This window comes from Leptinotarsa decemlineata, unplaced genomic scaffold (assembly GCF_025532065.1).
Source record: "Leptinotarsa decemlineata unplaced genomic scaffold, Ldec_3_MD MMD2_tig00026369_RagTag_RagTag, whole genome shotgun sequence".
NCBI classification, from domain to species: Eukaryota; Metazoa; Arthropoda; class Insecta; order Coleoptera; family Chrysomelidae; genus Leptinotarsa; species Leptinotarsa decemlineata.
This window is the reverse complement of record NW_027412709.1, coordinates 5,973,691-5,995,674: the sequence shown is the minus strand read 5'-3', so window position 1 is coordinate 5,995,674 and position 21,984 is coordinate 5,973,691. Positions and strand designations below refer to the sequence as shown.

Sequence of the window (21,984 nt, the reverse complement as noted above, 5' to 3'; positions counted from 1 at the left end):
TTAACTTTTCAGTTCGGTGTTCTTCAAAAGCGTATTTTTTACTTTTTCAATCTATATTTATTTCATTGGAAGTTTTCCACCCTTTATGTTTGAGAAATTATGCAATATTGACAATTGATGAACGAGCCACTTTGATTCATACAAGAAGTATATTACTTTGTCGACTCTGTATAGGCTGAATATCACCAAAACTGAAAGATATGGTATATGGACATTTACGCTTGTGACGGAATCACACATCAAAAATATTTAATGACAAAACTTTGTTATCTGCAAATTCGTTCAAGAGTACTTCAATTTTTGGGTTTTCACAGATTTTATACCAAAAATTTATCATATTTTTTATAAGAGAATCATTTTACATATCATAAATGTGGTTGATCAAAGTTTCAGCTGGTTTTCGTATAGTAATATTTTCCAACAAATTTTTGACATGATTTTTTGAAATTATATAACTTTATCATTTACGAATATATTGTGCAGAGCTGAAGAAAAATACGCTATGGAACGGAAATATATAAGTTTGTGAGAAGAATGGTACGGAGTTCAATTTCACATAAATATAATCTACAGTACTAACCTCTAGAACATAATTATGAGTTAACGGTAGTGCTAGAGAATCCTTATGAAGAAGTTTGATACTGTAATATGGACTTTTTCCTTAATTGAAAAGGGTATATTTATAGGAGTGAATGATTATTTGAGGAAGAAAGGTTTTGGCTTTCTACTACTCTGTCCTTGATATTTCACGTTATATTTAGTGAATGTTATGTTCCAAAAAATGTTTTGAAAAATTCACCATCTGTAGTGACCAAATGAGTATTCCACAAAAATTCCAAAGTAGAGAACTTTCACTGTTCCTGTCCAGAGGAATGCAAAAATATTAACTTCTGTTTTTTTTCAGGATATGCAGCATCGCATATTGTTCCAAAGTTTACTGATATGCGTCATAACAGTATGTTTGTCCTTTCCGCTGCAGAAGTCCATAGATGCCAAATCAATAAAAGATGAGGTAAAAACTTTTTTCTATCATAAAATTTTTTCAGAAAATTCATATTGGATATAAGTGACAATTTTGATATCACTCATATTTTTCATCAATAATAATTGTGTTTCTGAATTCATCAATTTGGAAATTCTTGCAACAAAAAGAAATGTTCTAATATCAATTCACGATACTGCCATTACTGAAAATGCAAATTATGTACCAATCCAATTTCACATTTCGATTGATTCCCTTATAGTGTATTCATGTCATTTCTAGAAGTGAAAGCTACATGTGAATGAAGAAAGCATGATTGCAAGGAATTATTTGAAAATCTATGAATTCTTTGACATTAATGAAACATTCGATTATTGATATTGATTTTTGTTTTATAATTGACTAGTGGACCCGGCGAACCTCGTTCCGCCTAACACTCAAATGATGAGCAATTTTAGGATTTTAAAATTGATAAAAAAGCATTTAGTATAATGAAATGAATGGTATTGATATATAATAAAATGAATTGGGAATGGTAGTAAGAGTGATCTCTTCAGTAAAGCACCCTGTGATATACATGTGAGCTATCAGTTGCGTTTTATTATAACACGTCACTGTCATTGATGTTTTGCCTCTTCCAATATTATCATCTTAATTGATAGAATATCATATTTCAATACTCATTATCCTATTCTCGATGAAGACAAATCCAAAAACACAAAAATATTCAAAATTGGTCCATCCAATCTTGAGTTCTTCATTATCATCATTATTATTATTATAAATATTTTTTTTATTCCCGACGAAGACAAAACCAAAAAGACAGAAAACATAAAAATTGTTCCAGCTGTTCTTGCGTTATTTTATTATTATTATTTCATTGATGAAATATCATTATCATTATCAACCGACGACCACCCCCACACCATGTGGCAAGTATTATTATTTTTATTATTATTTTGTTTTTACCGAAGTATGCGCTGGTCGGGCCCTATCGCCCAAATCCCCGATACATTTGGGAGGGCGCGCCAACATTATCAAACAACGACCACTCCCCACACCATGGGGTAAGTGATCTTTGGGTCCGAAAATCATGTACCTTGAGCAAGTGCACTGAACCAAGAATGACAGCCTTCTGCATCTGCCTGGATGAGATTTCTGCCTCAGTGCGGCAGGCCGGTATGATTTTAAGATTCGAGAATGGAGAGGACATCATTCCACCAAATTCAATAATGAGAACAACCATCTTGACAGAGTGGTCTGTATAGAGTCTGTTCGAAGAGAAAATCTCGATATTTTATCCGTTTTTCCTCCTCTTTCCGGACGATATTCGTCTTGCCAGGAGCTGAAAGTTCCACGACAAATATTGTCTTTTTCTGGTGGTCGAGAAGGACTAACTACATCAGGCTCATTAGCTTGTATGAGACTGAGGATGTGAAACGAATAGTTCCAATAAATTCGGCACTCCTCGTTCCCCACAACGGATTCAATATTCCCCGGACCAACGGGCAACACCAGTTTCCCGTCAATACCGTAAGAGTGCCGTTGATGGTAGTATAAAACTCTTTTTGGGGCCGCTTTATGTCGATGGATGTAGGCCGAGACCGCATATGCTGAACATGCTGATAGCAAGTGCATTAGGGTCTCGGGCACCTCGCAACAGGCCCTGCACCTTGTGTCAGGAACCTCTATACCCATCACGCGACTGCGGTAGACTAAGGTGTGGAAGACACCATCCTGGCAAGCCATGATGAACCTCTCAGTTTCCGACTCCAGCCCACTAGATCTGAGGAAATCAAAAGTCAGGCGCTTTGATAATACAAGGTCTCCAATGTTATTGAATAAGAACCCATGCATTGGCTCATGCTTGTGTTTCCGTAGAAGTTAGGTCATCTCTGTGGCTTATATATGAGCTTTTTCCTGAACAGGTTTCAACTGGGTGACAGAGTTGTGATTAGATTAGATTAGATTAGATTTCTTTATTTCCTTCATTATGACGAACATTTACATTTCATATAGGAATTGTCAAAGCACATACACATATTCAATATAAAACAAGTAAATAAATAAATATGAGGTGAAACAAATACAAATATTCAGATAAAATATGAGTAATCATGAGGCAGAAAGATTAAAATATTCATTCAGTGTATAAAAACAATGGTCGAACAAAAACGACTTCAGTCTATTTCTGAATTTCGTTGGGTTTTTTTGGTGGTTTTTATTATATTTGGTAATTGATTGAAAATTTTAGGTCCCATCAATTCAGGAGAATTTTGAGTAATTTTATATTTAGGGGTCTTAGTGTATATTAGTCCCTTTTGACGTGTATCAAAATTACGGATATCACTTTCCAGGGTGAAATCGGTTTTGTTCGTAAACACATAGACGCATAACTCAAAAATATATACACACACTAGAGTTAAAAGTTTATATCTTTTAAAAATTTATTTTGTAGGAATCTCTCTGAGAAATATTAAATATACATCGAAGTATTGCTTTTTGTGCAATAAAAACATTCTTGCTCATTGTTCTCACCTCGTTCAGTGAAGGAAAACTAAACCGAGTTCATCAGCTGCTCGGGCAGCTGCCCTCAAGAGAAATGCTCCAATTCCTGCTCTCTCATGGATACGGACCATGCAGAGAAGGGGATCTGAACTTCTAACGACTTTATAGGCTATTATATCCAGTACCATTCTGTCATGTAGACACTTCAAACTCCCTGTTATGGGGGAAAGTACAACCGTGGAACGGACGATTTGGGATGCAAACTCCTATAGAGATACATCATTTTTTGGGTGTTTACGTCGTGTTGATACAGCCCCTCGCGAGTCCACCTCACAAATCACGGAATGCATCCGTATAAATTTACCAAAGTTCAAGCTCTGAAAGCAGAAGACTTCGAACAAAGAATGCATTTTTGTGAATCCCTTTTGATTCATACACAGGAAGATCGGGAATTTTTGTCAAAAATAATTTGGATAGACGAATCAAAATTTACGAGGGATGGTATTTTCAATAGAAGGAATAAACATTTTTGGGCTGATCATAATCCTCATGTTACAAAAGAAATGGGTTTTGAAAAAAAAATTTGACCAGAATGTTTTCTGTATTCTGAAGAACAATAAAATCAGCTCTTTTATTTATGAAGACACACTAAATGCAGAGCGATATCTCCAAATATTGAGGACGACTGTAACCGATTTTCTTGAAAATTTGCCTTCAGAGGAATATAGTTATTCGTGGTTTTGATTGATGCTCCAAATTTCAGAATTGATAACACATAGATGATAGGTGGTAAATGCTGGATCCACCCGGCATCGTCCAGTGAGATACCATTGCAACGTCTCAGGCAGCGTAAAGTTCCTTTCGGGCTAACGTTTCGTTGCTGTGTCGGCTGTTTCCGGTTTCAGAGGTATGAACATAAGAAAAAATTGCATAATGGCGCTCCTAGGGTCTTCATACTCTGAATGTGAAATAGATCCCCAATTCGGGTGAGGGCTAATTTGAGGGCATTATCCTGCAGAAGTTATCCGAAAACCACTATTTCTGACAGTCAGCAGGGTCCTTCTAACATCAGTCCATCATGATACTTGCAATTGCAAAGAGACCCACTAATAACTTCAAAATCATTTCTGCGACATTCGAGGACTCAACTCAAATATAAACTCAGTGCAACATCATCTGCAAACAAATAGTCCTCATATTTCTTCACTTGAGAAACCAAAGTTAGTGCTTCAATAAATCCCGTCAATTATATCCCGGCTATGATTGCCACTGCCAATTCAGACGTAACATTTTTATCCGAAACGATATCTCCTGTCAACGAGAGGAAATGCTAGAACTTTGGTGTTTTGTGGATTAAAATAATATCACAGAAGTTCATTAAATTTATATGCCGCGTTTATCGATCACCAAGCGATACACAATATACGGCACTACTTTCTTGACTTGCCAACATCATTTACTTTCTGCAAATAAATCATGTGCCAAAATGTCCATATTCGGTGACTTCAATATCCACAATATCGAATGGCTCAAATTTTCGAATGATTATCAACGACGAAGATAAGGTATTTCCAATAAGCAACAAACTCACTCAGATAACGAGCTAACCAGGATTCCTTCCCGTGATGGAGAATGTGCTAGTCTGCTGGATCTATACCTAACAACTGATCCATAAATTCACACAGTCACTGTAAGGTCTCCATTGGGATATTTTGACCAAAAAACTCATTTCAGTGTTGAGGTTATTGCGGATAAATGTTGGGAAACAATTCAAACCGCGCAAAGGATGGCAGTACAGATATGCTGATTGGGAGGATCTTCAAGACCTTTATCGAAATTACCCCTGGCTGTATGTTTGTTTCAGCTTTGATGATCCATCAACTTGTGCTTTTGAAGTCATGGGAGTTATTCTATCATCAATGGATATACAGGGTGTAACATAAGTACGTTAAAATATTCAAGTGACGTATTCCTGAGACAATAAAAAAAAAGTCTATATGAACTTGTGTCCGAAAATGCTTCGTTTCGGAGACACGGGGAGTTGAAATTGAATTTTTTCGTTCGCTTTCTGAAAATAACTCTTGCAAATAAAAATATATTTGTACGAAATTCTGTACCCGGGGTTTTTTTGACGCGGGAAATCATAATCTCGTATTAATTTTCATGTAAAATCCAGAGGGCACTGCGTACGCTGTCATTATGTATTTCAATTTGCCGTTACTTTTTTGATAGTAAACTTTTGGTATTCTTCATGAAAAAACCTAATTCCCACACCTTTTCCAAGTAAAAAAGGTACACCTCCTCAACAATGCTGGAGGTGATCGTTTTCGAGATATTTACAATTTTCTATATCGATGCATTTTACTTTATAGCCAAATTTGATCTCAATAATTTTTGTCACTCTCCGCTTGCATATTAAGTTAATTGAATCGAGTAGGCTATGAAAGTTTGTTTATAGAAATAGAACTTCGCTGTCACATTTTTAAATATTATTTAAATTCACTGTTTGGAGTTTATAAAATTTTTTGGTACCATGCATACCATGATATGGTTTTTGCATACGGCTTGGCTGACGGAAATTCAAACAAGGCCAGACGCATCTATCAGGAAAGGTATCCCCAACGCGTGACTCCTTGTGCAGCGACATTTGCGAATCTTTTTCGGCGACTTTCCGAATCTGGAAGCTTTGAAACAAATTCTGCAGTAGGAGGGCCACAAACTACAAGAACTGTAGAATTGAAGGAGGCGATTCTCGAAGAAATTAGTGAACATCCAGAGACAAGTACAAAAAAAATGTGTCAAACTTTAAATGTGAGTCACACGACAGTTTACAGAATTTCGAATGAACAGCAATTATATCCTTATCATATTCAGCGTGTCCACTCACTTACGATACATGATTTCCAACCACTCATCGAATTTGCTCAAAGAGAAGTCGAACAACATCTGCAAATTTTATCGAAAATCCTCTTCACAGATGAGGCTAATTTTTCAAAAAATGGTATCATGAACTTCCATAACAACCACATCTGGGCGGAAGATAACCCACATGCGATAACGCAAACTCATTTCCAAGACATATTCTCTTTCAATATATGGGTATGCACAATTGGGGATTATTCAAATGGGCACTATTTTCTCCTCTTACGTTTGAATGAAGATGCTTACCTACATTTTCTGGAACACGAGCTTCCCCAACTTATGGAAGATGTTCCCATTGGTCTCCGAAATCACTCTTGGTTCATGCACGATGGAGCTCCTGCCCATTTCAGTGTGATAGCAAGAAATTTTTTAGACGTAGCATATCTCCAACGATGTATAGGAAGAGGAGGCACTGAGCATTGGCCCCCGAGGTCACCGGACCTCAATCCCGTCGATTTTCTTTTTGGGACACCTTTAATCACTAGTTTATGCTAGCCCCATTGGAAACGAGGGGATGTTGAGGGATCGCATCAAAGCTTGCTGCGAAACGATAGGAAACATTCAGGGCATTTTTCAACGGGTGCGGAATTCTTTGATGAGGTGAGCAGAAGCTTGTATTACTGTTGGGGGTCGTCACTTTGAACAGTTGTTGTAATAGTTGTTTCGTTCAATTTTTATATGTTTATTTTCCTAATAAATAACATAGTACTTCTCCGAATTGTTTTTTACAAACTCCGAAATGTAGCACTTTCTAATTGAATAATTGAACCTGACATTTTTTTTACTTGGATTGAATGAGCAATAACTAAAATTGCAAAAAACTTATGACAAAAACCTATCATGTTTTTAAAAATTTCAAAAATCTGTATTTCGAAAACGAATCATTCTTCGTTAAACATTTTATAGAAGAGAGTTGTTCATTTTGACAAGATCCACCACATACTTAGTTTCTGTAATGTACTCAGCAACTTCACTTAGCGCCCTAGGAGCTAAGTAATATGCATCGATATAGAAAACTGTAAATATCTCGAAAACAATCACCTCCAGCGTTGTTGAGGAAGTGTGCATTTTCACTTGAAAAAGTTGTAGGAATTAGATTTTTTAATGAAAAGTATCAAACAAAAAGTTAGGGCAATTTGAAATAAATACTGACAGCGTACGCAGTGCCCTCTAGATGTTACATGATGATAAATACGAAATTATGATTTCTCACGTCAAAAAAACCCGGGGACCGAATTTCGTGCAAGAGTTATTTTCGAAAAACGAACAAAAAATGCAATTTCAACACCTCGTATCTCCGGAACGAGGCTTTTTCGGACACAAGTTCATATAGACTTTTTTTCTTAAAATTGTCTCAGGAATACGTTACTTGAATATTTTTCAACGTACTTATATTACACTCTATATACATTCCTTATTCAATGAAACGAACTTCTAACGGGAAACCTTGATTCAACAAAGATTGCGAGCAAGCTGTCGCCTAAAAATCTCGCCTACCGGTAATGGCGCAAAAAACCCAGTACCGAAAAACGAACTAGGTTTTTTAATGCTAACAAAAGCTGCAAACTTAGAATGATTGAAAGCAAGAAACTTCACAATCAGAGAATTAGGAATAAACGGCTTGCCAATCTCAACAGGTCTAGATCCTTCAAGTCGGTAGCTGAAGCTGTAAATCAAAACATTACACACATCACCACCAACACAAGCGGATGGTTCAATTGCATCAACAGCCATAGTAATAGCAAGTCTACTAGTTGAACAAGTTGCCTCCCACTTCAGAGTCGATTTTTTCAGAAAGGTATCACCCACTATCTCCACACTAGAATCCACAATATCGTAAATTACTTCTAGACATCTGGTCAGACGAATTTTGACACAGTTTAAAATCAACAAGGCGTCTGGTCCTGATGAAGTGCCAGTCATCGTACTTAGAACGTGCATCAGTATTTCGCAGACTTTTCAACCTTTCCTACAAGAAAGGATTTTTTCCTTCTTGTTGGAAGATTGCTCGCATTTAGCATATCCCCGAAAAGGACTGAAAAAATATTTCAATTAAGTGAAAACCAGTAGCTTTGCTATCAGTAATATTAAAAATCATGGAGAGAGTTATGAACCACCATACCCTTGAATATTTTGAAGGCTTTAACGTCTTGAGCGATCATCAATATGGCTTTAGGAAACAAAGATATTTTTGGGCATGAGAGTTTGCTAGCTATGGCTTGTCGATGGGTATCTTTCGAATACTTTCACTATCAACGCTAGTCTTACCCAGGGATACATATAGTCTTCAACACTTGTCTCGTCATTTCATTTGGATTACAGGACATCGGCTGCAGACGTATATCTTCACCGGTAGCAGGAGGTTGCATATCTGAATGATGATTTAGTGATGGTGATTTTGAATTGAGGAGAAAGTACCCAGGTTCAATTAGATGCCACGAAAACCCAGATATCAGTTTTTTCAGAAAAGGTAAATGTCTCTGGACCGAATATAATAATGTCAGGACGGACAATTCCGCTTTCGGTTTTTGTTGAGAGTTAGAATGGACACCAATATAATACGCTCAATACTATATGGACTATCCATTTGATAATATACTCCCACAACTCAGTTTTATTCGAAAAAAAATTTTTGATAATGTAATTTGTGCTATTCCTTTAGTCAAATTATAAGAAATATCTGAAAACGTAGATAGTTGCAACCCCGAATTACAGTTTGATATAGAATTAAAAAGTAATTATATCATCCCATTTTCAGATAACAAAATAATTAGTAGGAGTGATGATATATAGACAACAGATTAGTATAGAAAACCCACAAAGCGAAGTCAGTGGCGTGGAGGAACGATCTATTAATAATAACACAATCTCACTGTTAGCTGATGATTATGGCAAAGATTTAAGTAGCCTCATTAATCGAAAAATTGACAAAAATGTATATGACATTCTCGCAATTGTCAAGCCAGGAGCACACATGGAAAGTGTCATTGAAAATATTGAACATCTGGCAATAGGTTTCACTCTGCAAGATCGCATTATGATAATTGCCGGCTCAAATGATTTGGACATACGAAAGATACCTTCTTTCTGAACAATCTGTAATAAATTGAAGTTATGTGTGCATACCACTGTTTCTTCAATGTCTGTTCCTTATAAGAAATATGGTGTCGTCAAGAATAAATATATATGTAAATATGACAGTAAGTTAATCGATTTTTTATATAGATTCAATAAATTAACTGAAGGCCAAATAAACTATATTGGAAGCAATGAATCAAAGTCATTAAAACTCAGCCAAGTTATGATTGCCAATATTTCATATCGCTTTCTGTCTAACAAGACATATTCATCTCCTAAGAATCTGAGGTTTGTTACTATTGCAAATTTAGTCTCTACTAACAATGAAATAGCCTCCAAAGATGATGATGCTGTGTTCTCATCTCCATCTACGTCTATGGATCCTTCTGATGTGGTACAGGAGTCCATTTTTGAGAAAGGCTCATCCGACAGTGGAAATGACGTGGATTTATTCCGCGAACATAATGATAATAATTCAAGTAATTTAAGGTCCAAATTAATAACCTCTAATATCGAAACAATTATTGATGGTAATGCTCTAAATGACATATCTGTATCGCAAGAACTTAATAATAGTAATAATTTAAACAAAGTAGTTTGTTTCGAATCAATAACCTCAAACACAGATGCTACTATGTTAAATCCTCCTCTGGCCGATTATTTATTAGGGAACAATAAGGAGAATAACTTTTTATACCCCAGGTTATCCCAACTGGGTCTTATATTGCAGTTTCCAAAGTTTATAATATATGTCATGTAAACGTGCAAAGATTTATGAATAAAATCAATGAAATAGAACGTATGATGAATGACAAACATATAGAACACTGGATAGTTCAAGAGAACATTGATCATATTCCTCTCGAAAATTACAAAATAATTAACAATTTTTCTCGATGCAATCATAGCCATGGGGGATCACTCATTTTTGTTAGGAACGATATCGATGCTACTCAGGTTAGTATATTTAATGAACTCTCTATGGAATGTGAGATAGAAATGTGTGGTATATCTTTTCGCATATCACAACATGCTCATATTGTTATTTTTAGTGTCTATAGACCTCCTAGTGGGGATATGAATATATTTTTCAATAACCTTATGTCAGCACTAACATCGATTAGCAAAAAATTCAACTAGATTGTGGCACGTAGTGATTTTAATATAAATTTGCTTGACAACTCGTTGCCTATCAAAATACTCTGCGACATATTTGATTGTTTCAACTTAAATATCATCTCTAGAGCACCAACACGAATTTTCGTAAATATAAGAGGGCAAACACAACTTCTTCATGCATAGATTACATAGCGACAAATATTTCTCTTGAGTCTTATAAGGTGGAAATATTTGACCCAATGTTATCAGACCCAGTTATTTTCTGTATGTTTTGAAATAATCAAAACATATTATGTCTAATGACTATAAATTGGGACGTCATATTTGATTTCAATGAAAATTATGGTTTTAATGTGTTTATTGAAAACGTCACTTGGTGTTTCAAAGTTGCATGTCCGTTAATATTTACTAAAAAAAAAACCACAGTCTTGCAAAAATGACAAAGGTTGGCTGTTGAACGTATAAATCGAAGAAGGTAAAGAGATTCGTTAAATATGCAATGAAATAAAAAACTGTCCCGAAAATAAATTACTTTACATGGAAAGGAAAAAAATATATAGGAAGAACATAAAGTCTGCCAAATTGAATTATTACAATAATAAAATAATAAATGCTGAAAATTAATCTGAAGAGACATATACTCTAAATATTCAAAACAATTCAACTGCTGATGGGAACGAAGTGTCAAATTGCTTGCATTCTATTTTTCTAGCGTTTTGCCTAATCATATCGCCGAAAATTTCGGATATAACTTATCATTCTCCTGTACCCTGTCCGAACATAGGACAAATTCCATATTTTTATATCCAGTGAGTAAAAATGAATTAACTACCGTTATAAGTAATGTTAAAAATTAAAAGTCGTCTGGTTTGGATGGTTTCACTACTCACATCATACAAAATATTTGCAATAACATCATAGATCCACTGCTGCACCTCATAAATCAGTCATTTCTTAGCGGAGAGTTTCCTGATCTTCTCAAAATAGCTTGTATAATCCCTATTTTCAAAAAGGGCTGCATGAGTGAAATAGAAAATTATAGACGAATATACTTGCAGAGTGCATTTTCAAAAATTATAGAAAAAAATCTCTACTGCCGCATTTCAGCATATACTGAAGTGAACAAAATTTTTACAGATTGTCAACATGGATTTAGGCCATCAAAATCAATAGAGATAGCATCCGCACATTTTTTCAAAGATGTATATAAAAAGCTAGATGATGGCAAATATGTTTTAACTCTATTATTTGACCTATCTAAAGCTTTTGATTCTATGGACAAAAACATACTTTCTGAAAAACTATATAATATCGGTATAAGTTATATCAACTCCTACATGGAAAATGGGAAACTTGTTTTGAATTTCAATCGAACATGCATGACGTAACTCTTGGTGTTCCACAAGGCTTTATTTTAGGCCCACTTCTATTTTTAATTCATGGTTATGATTCACCAAATCATATTCAATATGGTGCCACCACTTTGTATGCTGACGATACCACTGTTACTGTGTAGGGTGTTACTGAGAAGGAACTTTACCACAAAACTCAGGTAACGCTTAACGAAATATAGGCGTGGTGTCAAAGAAATAAACTTATTTCAAACCATGGAAAAACGGTTTTTATGAATTTTAACCTTAGGAGACCATCAACACCCGGCGGTAATTTTGTTTTATCTGAAACAACTAAATTCCTTGGCACCTTCAAAGACAGCAAGTAAACATGGTAACCACGCATTGACCACCTCTGCAAGCTGCTTAATAAAGCTTATTTTGCCATTTTACAGCTTGAAGACATATATGCCAAACATGGTCTTCTAAGTGTGTACTATACTTTAACTTATTCACATATTTCATTGAATATATTAACCTGGGGACGATCGAGTCATTTACAGCGCGTCTTTGTTGCTCAGAAGAAATTACATGGAACACTGTCATGCTCACTGGTAGACATCGATGTTTCGCCGTAAGATACTTGCCTTAGAGCTCTTCAGTACCAATCTGGATGAAATTATGAGAAAAAACACACATTTCATTCATAAATTACGATTTTTTCATTTAGTATATAGTGTAGATTCCTTTTGGCTTGGATTCAATCAAATAGGTGAATGAATGTCATCGATAACATAAGTAGATCAAACTCATTTCGTGACAGTGTTCCATGAAAGTGAAATTCTTATTTTCATTCAGTATGTAGTGTAGAAACCCTGTGAATGATATCCGATTTAATTTCATAACGAATGTTTGGAATACAAACTGAGTAGAAAAAAGTGTTTTCTGTATAATTCAGTGTTCATATAAAAGTATTTTTTTCGAAAAAATGTCATCAAAAATCGATCAATCATCTAATTTCCCGCTTTTCACGATTTCTTAAACACCAATCATTATTTTGTCATAAATCCCGTGATATTCTCCGAATGATAGTTATATCACAGAACGGTTAGGTGAGCTAAGATGTTTATAAGAAAATCTAAGTGTTGATGCATCATTCAACATGTTGAATATTTATGTATTCCGTCTGAACAAAAGCAAGTAGTTGATATGTATAGTAATATATTATTATTCAATGATACAGTAATAACCATTTCTCGCAAATAGAATATTCTTTTCTCTTATATTTATATTACAAAATGATATTCAATTGAAGAGGATATTCCGAATGACAGTAAAATCATTAAATTCCATAACAAAAAGCAACCTGAGAAATATTCAAAAATCACTTTCTGTTCAACCTATTTCATTCAGTTTGAAACATGTTGAGAATTGAGAGGTTAAAAAAATCAAGAAACCTTCGTCTATCAGTAGGTTTTGAAGCCAGATTTTTGATTCTCAAGTTCTACCAATTACACCTCAAAGGAGAGAACACAAGCCCTACAGAAAAATCGTCAAGCCGCTCTAAGAGCGGTGTCTGTGCGAAGGTAGGGATTCACGTAGGATTTGAATCGCTGGAGATTGAATTCATTCGAAAAAACGTTCTCGAGAATTCAATTCCACAACCCAGTTTTTCGAATGGAAGAGTTTTTTAATAGTAAAGTTCGAGGTGTATCGATCTGAACCTTGAAACGATGAGCAGTCATAGTCCGTTGCGTATTTCTGACATGTACTGCTCTCGGTAGAATCAAATGTGCCAAATCACTTGAATACCTCCCTTGGAGAAGAGTGACAAATCTCTAACCTTTTTTCGATATTCCAAACTATCAAGGTTGCAAGTGATTTTTTTGTCTCTAATGGCATTTTTCTGAATGGAATCCAGCAACGTCATGGTATGCTTAGGGGCGGAGCTCCATTTATGAAGACAATAATCCAAAGAAGGTCTGAGTTTTATAAAGCATCAAAAGCAGCCAGCCAGCACATGATTGTACCATGACATATTGCTATCCATTTTAACCCAAACAAACTTATTGAAGCAGAAAACGGAATTGTCTCTTCTGATATTATTAAATCCGGTTCGGACACATTTATCTTTTTGGAGAATATCGATGCCTGGGTTTTCGTGGCATTGAATTCGGTTACATTCATCCCAATTCGAAGTCACCTATAGATTCACATTAAGATATGCAACCTACTGCTGCCGGTAAAAATGTGCATCTGCAGTCGATGTCCTGCAATCCAAATGGAATGATGAAACAAGTATGCTATATTAGTATCAGAAAAGTCAAGATTGATTTTTTCATGACTAAAAATTTGTACGATCTAAATGATTTCATCTTCTCTTAGCATTCCTAAAATTACATCCAGATCAATGGAAATCTGATGGAGATTTATAATACATGCCTAACAATTGCCAAAAAATTTACGCGAAATAACTTATCGAACACTCAAAAGTCCTTTCTTAAAAATCAATTTATTCAGTACAACAATAATTATATTAGTAGACAAAGATACGTCTTTACAGTGAGAAAGTTTTATTATGAATGCTGGCCATCTCCCAGGAATCTTCGCAAGTCAGATTATCTCCAGTTGTACGCTTTCGTATACTCCGCATTCAACTCCTGAGGGTAAGCGAGAAAGTTGAACAGCAGAAAGTTCTATGTCTCCTCTCTGGCCTTGACTGACTTGTCGATGGATAAACCATGGCAACATCAGCGTTTTGTAACAGATGTAAAGTAATACAGTTAACAAAACTAGGTAAATGACTATTGTCCACAAACTAGGGGTATGTGAAATTCTTCCGAATGACACATCTGGTTGATTGTTAAAAATTTGGGTTTTGTTTTGGATTTTGAGGCTTGAATTCAAGTGTGGAATAGATTTGACTAGGCTCAGATCAGGTAGTGAGATTGGTTGTTTTGGGACTGTAGAAATTCTATCGTTGGCGAATATTTCCTTCCGGCAGATTATTTGACAACCTACTGGAATTCCTATTGAGTATGTTCCGGTAAGTTCTAGAACTAAGTTCTAGACTAGAACATTGAATTTATTTATCAAAACGATGGTTAGTTAGACTGTTTTGCTATTTAAGACTGTTACTCAATCTACTTTGGTTTTCTTGATGTTCTCTGATCAAACTTTCGTATTTTTCGCCATCATCGGAATCAAGATTTCCATTGATGAGTTGAGTTTTTTTCGTTGAGGATGGGGTATGATTTCCTTCAATTTACTTTCTACTTTTTCTTCGGTAAATGTCAGAATTTCCAAGTTATTTGAGGTATCATGAAGATCATCTATATTCTTTGCAATAGTACTCGTTATCACATTTGATTGTAACGGAAGCTTATTAATTTCGGTGATAATCGTGGGTGTATTCTTCGATTTTAGCAGTTCCTAGTTTCAGTGGGATAAAGTCTGGATTATTTTCCAAATTTCTCACAGTAATTTTTCCATGAAGTCCGTAAACAATGGAAAATCTGAAATAATATATTTGTTGAGATTAAAATTTATTTGTTTCCTTACGTTTCCATATGAACCTTTTCTTGGGAGTTTGTTGAAACTGTTTTGGATTGATTATAAACCGTTTTGACTTGGTAAACTTACTAGCTTTTTTCAACTTTGATATTTTTTGTCAAAATAGTTTGATTCAGTAGAAAAATCGCAGGGTTGTCATGACTTTTATTAACTCTCTCGATAGTTTTTCCATTATTTCGAACAAGATTTCTTTTGATTTTGGAATAATGGATTTTTTTTTCTCTTTATGTCTATTCATATAGTATTTGAGCAGGATTTTATCAATATCAACGCTGAAGGGATTTTCGTTATCGATATGACTATCGATAACGAAGGTTTGATTTTCCAAAATCATCAAAATCATTGAAATCTTTTTATTCTATAAATTTTCGATTGAGTTTTTCTGCTGTAATAGGTTCTGAAAAATTCAATATTATGAACGCTGTTGTATTGTTTGGAATTGTGGATGCTTTGCAGTTTCTTGCCAACGTTATCATGATCTGTTCATAAGCTGATTTCTGAAAGACAGTAGAATCTATGAAGGGGTCATTTCTGATAACATTTGGAAAAAATTTGAATTTATGTTTGGTTTTTCACTCTTGGCAGGTTTTGACAATTTCCATCAAAATGCAGGTTTTGCTAAAAAATCTGAATCTGCTGACCATCGCAATGATCGTTATTAACTATTTCTTCGTGACCTTGACGTTGAGCAAAGTCACGAAGTCACTTAGTTTGGAAAAGTTTTGTTTTTGTTGCTGATCATTACCAAAAACTTGTGAATTGGTGAAGAACTTTTGTGGCGGCTGGTTATTTGGCTTCAATTGAATGAGAATTGGTTGTGATGGGAAGTTGTGCCCGGAAATGGTTATTTTGAGAGTGATTATCAGAAGGTTGTTTTGGCATGTGATTAAAATATATTTGTTATTGAACAGGTTGAGTTTGTTGTTGTGAGGAAGTTCTAATGTTCACAGGAGTTGCTCTGGTCAGAGTTCTGCTAGAATATTTTTGATAATAATGAATATTATTTTCTTGAGTGACTAATTGTGATGCTTCATTGAGTGATTTCAGTCTCATACAACGGATAATAATACCTAATAGTTCTTCAAACCCTGAAAAGAATATTTTTAGAGTTGGGTTGTTGTGAAATGTACTTTTTAAAAACTGTTTTGATTGTTCCGTAGTTTCAGCATGGACAAACATATTTCAAACTGAATTCCATGACAGATAGATATCACTTCTAAATTATATTTCAAACACATCGGAATGTTTTATCAAAAAATGTTATCATTGTGCCTTAGTGAGGAATGAAGCTATTTCAACTAAGTGACTCGTCTCATCATACTGACATATTCAATTTGTTCTAGGTCTATTCCAGAGTGGATGAAACTGAACTACGTTCCAAGAGAGCAACCAAAAACCCAGGATTCTTCAGAACCCTCTTCTCCGTCATTTACGAAGTAGCTATTTGCTATTCTGACTTGGATATGATTCATGACTTACAGAAATCTATGAAATTTTTTTGAGCATTCTCATTTTTCCGAAAGGATTTCTATGATATGCTATATTTCTGATTGCTGAAAATAATCATTTCCTTCAGTTTCATACTATCAATGCATATCACAGGAATTATTTTAATTAGTTTCGATTATTTCAGCGTCGATAGTTATTTTTATCAGAGGCGTATATGAAGGGTTGTCCAAACTCTGTTTTCGTCAAAATATTGATAAATACTAACTGCATTTCAGAAAAATTATTGAACAATTCTCATCAGTTGTTACGAACGAACTAATTCATTTGTGAATAAAAAACGTAATTCGTGTCATTGCTTTTAGCAATGACACTGAAAACCTCAGCCGTGAAAGTCTCAACCATTTTGTCAAAAAACGTAATGAAAACAAATTGAAATTCATAGTGTTATAAGGAGAAAAAATCATTTTGGGCTTCCACCTAAACAGAATATGTACCTTCTCAACAATCACTGATTTGAAATGAGATTGATCCAATAACAGTATTTCGATTTATTCAAAATTACTACTACTACATTTTACAATATATTGAATTCAAATAACCATGTTTAGTACATTTCTATAGAATCTTCAACGTAGGAATTTGAATCAGATTATCATATGGAAAATGGTTTTAGAGCGATTACCTAGTATCACATTTTCTGTACACTTGTTGACAAATCAATTTTGTTTTTTTTTTCTTTTAAAACAAAGTGAATATTGAGATCGAATAAAAAATTTTCAGAGTACGAGAGTTAAACTGTATGTTGGAGTTACAATCATACAAGTGTACTGAAAGATGTGATATTTCACGAAAGTGAAGATTATATCATTGATTTTCAGCAATGGAATGACACTAAAAACACGTTTGGAACTGTGAATCAATTAATAAACGATAACTTTTTACCTGAAAATGAACCGGTGAGTATTCATCCAATTCACAAATAAAACTGAAATGCAAAAACATACTGACATTTGTTGATTGTTTTCCAAAACGTCAACCACTAGAAAAGTTTGGTATAGAAATTTTATTTTTCCATTATATTTTTGCATTCTGCAGGAATTTTTTTTGAAAACGATAGGTTACTTACTTCAGTGGTTTATATCACATAGTAACTTTTCGTGGTAACTTTTTCAGTTTGCAATAAATTGATGTAGCCGTTACTACGTTGTAGGAAATCATAATGAAGAGAAGAGAATTGAAAATTTCTATGTTTTTACCACTTTTTTTGTAACTAACGTTGCTGCAGATTTGTTCTATAAGGACGTTCTCAAACGTATTTGAAAATGTATAAGTTTGAAAATGTCCTAATAGGGCGAAACTGTAGTTACGTTAGTTACAAATAATGAAAGTGGTAAAAAACATAGAAAGTTTCAATTCTCTTTTCTTCATTTTCAGTTTGCACTTCATTACATTTCAACAGATTGTCTATTGACTACGTCTGTAAGAATTGATCTCGAAAGAATCGACGCTATTGTAAAACTTTTCTTTGGAAGTAGGTTTCTCTTGAGTATTTTTTGAGCAGAGTGAATATCTTCCATTTGATTCAACTTCAGAATTTTCGTTATGCTCACTGAAAAAATGTAGCTTTCTGTCTGAAAACTCCATTTTTTTAACAAATAATATAGTTTCCCAGTTTTTACAGACTGTGAAATTTCTTTTTGTTGTGACACGATTGTTGCCTTATTTCTATCTAAAGCAATTCACGTCACGTTCTCAGCAGCAAAATTCATCGATAGTGAGTTTTGATTCAAATTAGGTACAAGAGAAGATCAATCTGAGTTGTCTTAAATCCGACGTTTTCTTTTGACAATGGGATATTCACGTCTGCATATTCCCTGGATTCGAGAACAACTTCTAAACTGAATAAATATTCATTTTCAACTTCTATAGCTACTTCAACTATAGGTTATTGTATTGTGAATGTTGTAAATTTGTCAATATGATCTGGTGACCTGAAATCCATTCGCCAGGAATGATTTTTTTCCATTCATTGATGGAGTTTGATTTGTTGCACTAAAAGCTTCCATCTGTAATGTTTGATTCCCTTCCTTCGCAGTATCTCAATCCTCAAATAATGAGAAATATTTGCCAATATGGCCAATTTGCAAATATCTGTTACATCTGACATTTTGATATGGCTTCTACGATTTAAGTTTCTCTTTGTGGTTCGGATCGTCTTTGAAATTCCGAACCTTCTCTCTGAGTAGCTTAGTCTGATAAAATTGCTTAAAAAAAAATCATATTTTGACAGAGCCCAGACGTTTGAATCGTTTTATACTTCATATTATTTGATATCCATTCTTCTTCCCTCTTTCAATAATTTGTATTTCAGTTGATTTACGCTCAAATCTACTTCGACTGCTCTTAGATATCTGGCAAATCATGTTTGAACTTTTTCAGTGAATTCAAAGCCGGTATGTTTAACTTTGTGAAATATTCACGAAGTATACGAGAGGTATCGTATTTGATGAATATTTGTTTTCTTCTACAGCTTCGCTGGAGAACTGAAAAAATAAATTGATATTATATACACTCAACGCTGGCAGCGTCTCCTCATAACAAATTCCCTTCAATACTACAACGAACATTGGATTATATAAGAAAAACATTTTCTTGAGTTTTCTCGTAATGTTGCGTATGCAACATTACGATAAACAGTTAATTCAGCATCCAAACCTCGTGATATTGAAAAAGAGATCAATCACAGACCGTTTTCGGTAAATATCCGAATATTTTCATCACAAATATTCATTTTCAGAACACGTATGTGATTTTTTTTCCTACACAGGCATCAGACTCACTTTATTACAATTGAAAAGTTGTTGAAAAGAGTGACTCCATCAAAAATACCAATGTTGGAGGCCGCTTAACCTCTAATAAATAGACGTTTTGTTCAAACAATGGTACAATAATTTGCCTGCGAATTTCTGAAGACTTCAGAAAATATTGAGCGGGGGAAATGTATGAACACAGATAGAATATTGAAATTTGGAGTGAATGTAATATTGATAATCGAATCTTCAACAAACGTTACAGTTCACCAAAACAAAAGATAAGCACAAATCGTCGAAAGATTTGTAGAAGGATAGAATATAAACTACGACTGAGTAGGTAACTGAACTTGGGGAAAATATCAATAGAGAAACATTTCTGGATATGCAATGCTCAATCCAGTGAAACTATAGACCACGATCGAAATAAAAATTAGTCAGAAAAAAATTATAATCTGAAGGTGTTCAGAGGTTCACTCAGAAATAGGAATCGATAAATCTGGCTACAAGTCAATAAGTACGTTGATGTGCCAAGCGTTACCATGTACTCATAACTTATTAGATGATGATGATGATTGTTCGTTGTATCGCAAAAAGGATAGCCCAGACAGTGCACTCCCGAATCAGACGTAACTTTGGAATATATTTTTTTTATCAAAAGCGATATATTCTGTCAACGAGACGAAATGCTGGAACCCCAAAACTTTGATGTTATGTGATTCAAAATAATATCACAAAAGATCACTGAATTCATATGCTGCGTTTATCGTAAATCAAGCGATATACAATATAGGGCTCTATTCTCTCCACTTGCAAACACCATTGACTTTCTCCAAATCAATCATCGGTAACTTCAATGTTCACAATATCGAATGGCTCAAATTTTCAAATATCAACGATGAACAAGATCCCGAGAAAGTTTTGCAATAAGCTGCGGACTTATATTGTGAATGAGCCAACAAGGATTCCTGACCGTGATGGAGAATATGCTAGTCTTTTGGATTCATATCTAACAAGCAATCCAGAGATTTACACAGTCACCGTAAGGTCTCCATAGGGATCTGCTGACCACAAACTCACTTCAGTGTTGAGTGAATTACCGATAAATGTTGGGAAACAATCTGAGCTGCGGAAAGTATGGCATTACAGATCAGCTGAACGGGAGAATCTTCAGGACCATTTCAGAAATTTTCCTTCGCTAGATATTTGTTACAGCTCTGAAGATCTATGTATTTATGCTTCTGAAGTAACCGAACTTCTTATCAACCATCGATGTATATATTCCTTCCTCAATGAAACGAACGTCTAACGGCAAACATTGGTTCAACAAAAATTGCTAGCAAGCTGTCACCTCTAAAATTCTTGCCTATCGGCAGTGGCGCAAAAATCCCTGTGCCAAAAACCGATCTAGGTTTGTTGATAATCGCAACAGCTGCAAACTTCGAATCACTGAAAGCAAATTACTTCACAATTACGGATGAATTGCTTGTCATTCCCAACGGGTCTAGATTCTGCTGGTCGGTAGCTGAAGTTGTTATTCAAAATTTCACAAAGTCCACAATTCCAGCACTAACACAAGAGAATAATTCGGTTGTTAAAACAGCCATATAAAAAGCAAATGTATTAGCTGAACAGTTTGCGTCCCACTCCACGGGCGATTTTCTGGGAAAGGCACCACCCACTTTTTCCATGCTAGAAGCCACAACGTCTAGTCAGGCGAATTTTGAAACAGCTCAATATCAACAAGGCGTCTTGTCTTGATGGAGTGCCCGTCATCGTACTTAAAAAGTGCGCTAATGAACTCGCACCAGTATTTTGTCCTACAAGAAAAGGGTTTTCCTTGTTGTAGAAAGATTGCTCGCGTTAAACCTATCACCAAAAAGGGCAAGGAGAATCTTCCAGTCGCTTTGCTATCAGTGATATCAAAAATCATGGAGAAAGTCGTAAACCATCATATCCTTAAATATTTGAAAAGCAATAACATCTTGAGCGAGCATCAATATGGTTTTCGAAAACAAAGATCAATTTGCGACCTTTCATTGTATGGCACCCATATGTAGAATAACGCAATCGAGAAACATGGAGAGTCAAGAGCTGTTACGCTGACCGTGTGTGGCATTACGATTTGCTGACCAAACTTGGATGCTATGGCTTGTCGAATCATTTTTGTGTATGGATCTTCAGCTTCCTGAAAGAATGTTCCCTGCAAGTG

General features: G+C 34.8%; 2 protein-coding genes across 4 annotated transcripts in view; one reads left to right on the top strand and one right to left on the bottom strand.

The window, feature by feature from the left end:
- Positions 1–21,984, bottom strand: part of LOC111507510 (uncharacterized) — a 484,193-nt gene that overhangs the window by 285,737 nt on the left and 176,472 nt on the right. The window lies entirely within an intron of this gene.
- The window catches only part of LOC111506164 (uncharacterized), a 67,750-nt gene that overhangs the window by 26,489 nt on the left and 19,277 nt on the right, over positions 1–21,984 (top strand). For all 3 annotated transcript variants that reach the window (XM_074185233.1, XM_074185232.1, XM_074185234.1), the window contains exons 2-4: positions 905–1,012; positions 16,857–16,949; positions 17,841–17,918. In XM_074185233.1, coding sequence (XP_074041334.1) covers positions 908–1,012; positions 16,857–16,949; positions 17,841–17,918 — 276 coding nt within the window. In that variant the 5' untranslated portion in view covers positions 905–907. The remainder of the gene's footprint in view (positions 1–904; positions 1,013–16,856; positions 16,950–17,840; positions 17,919–21,984) is intronic.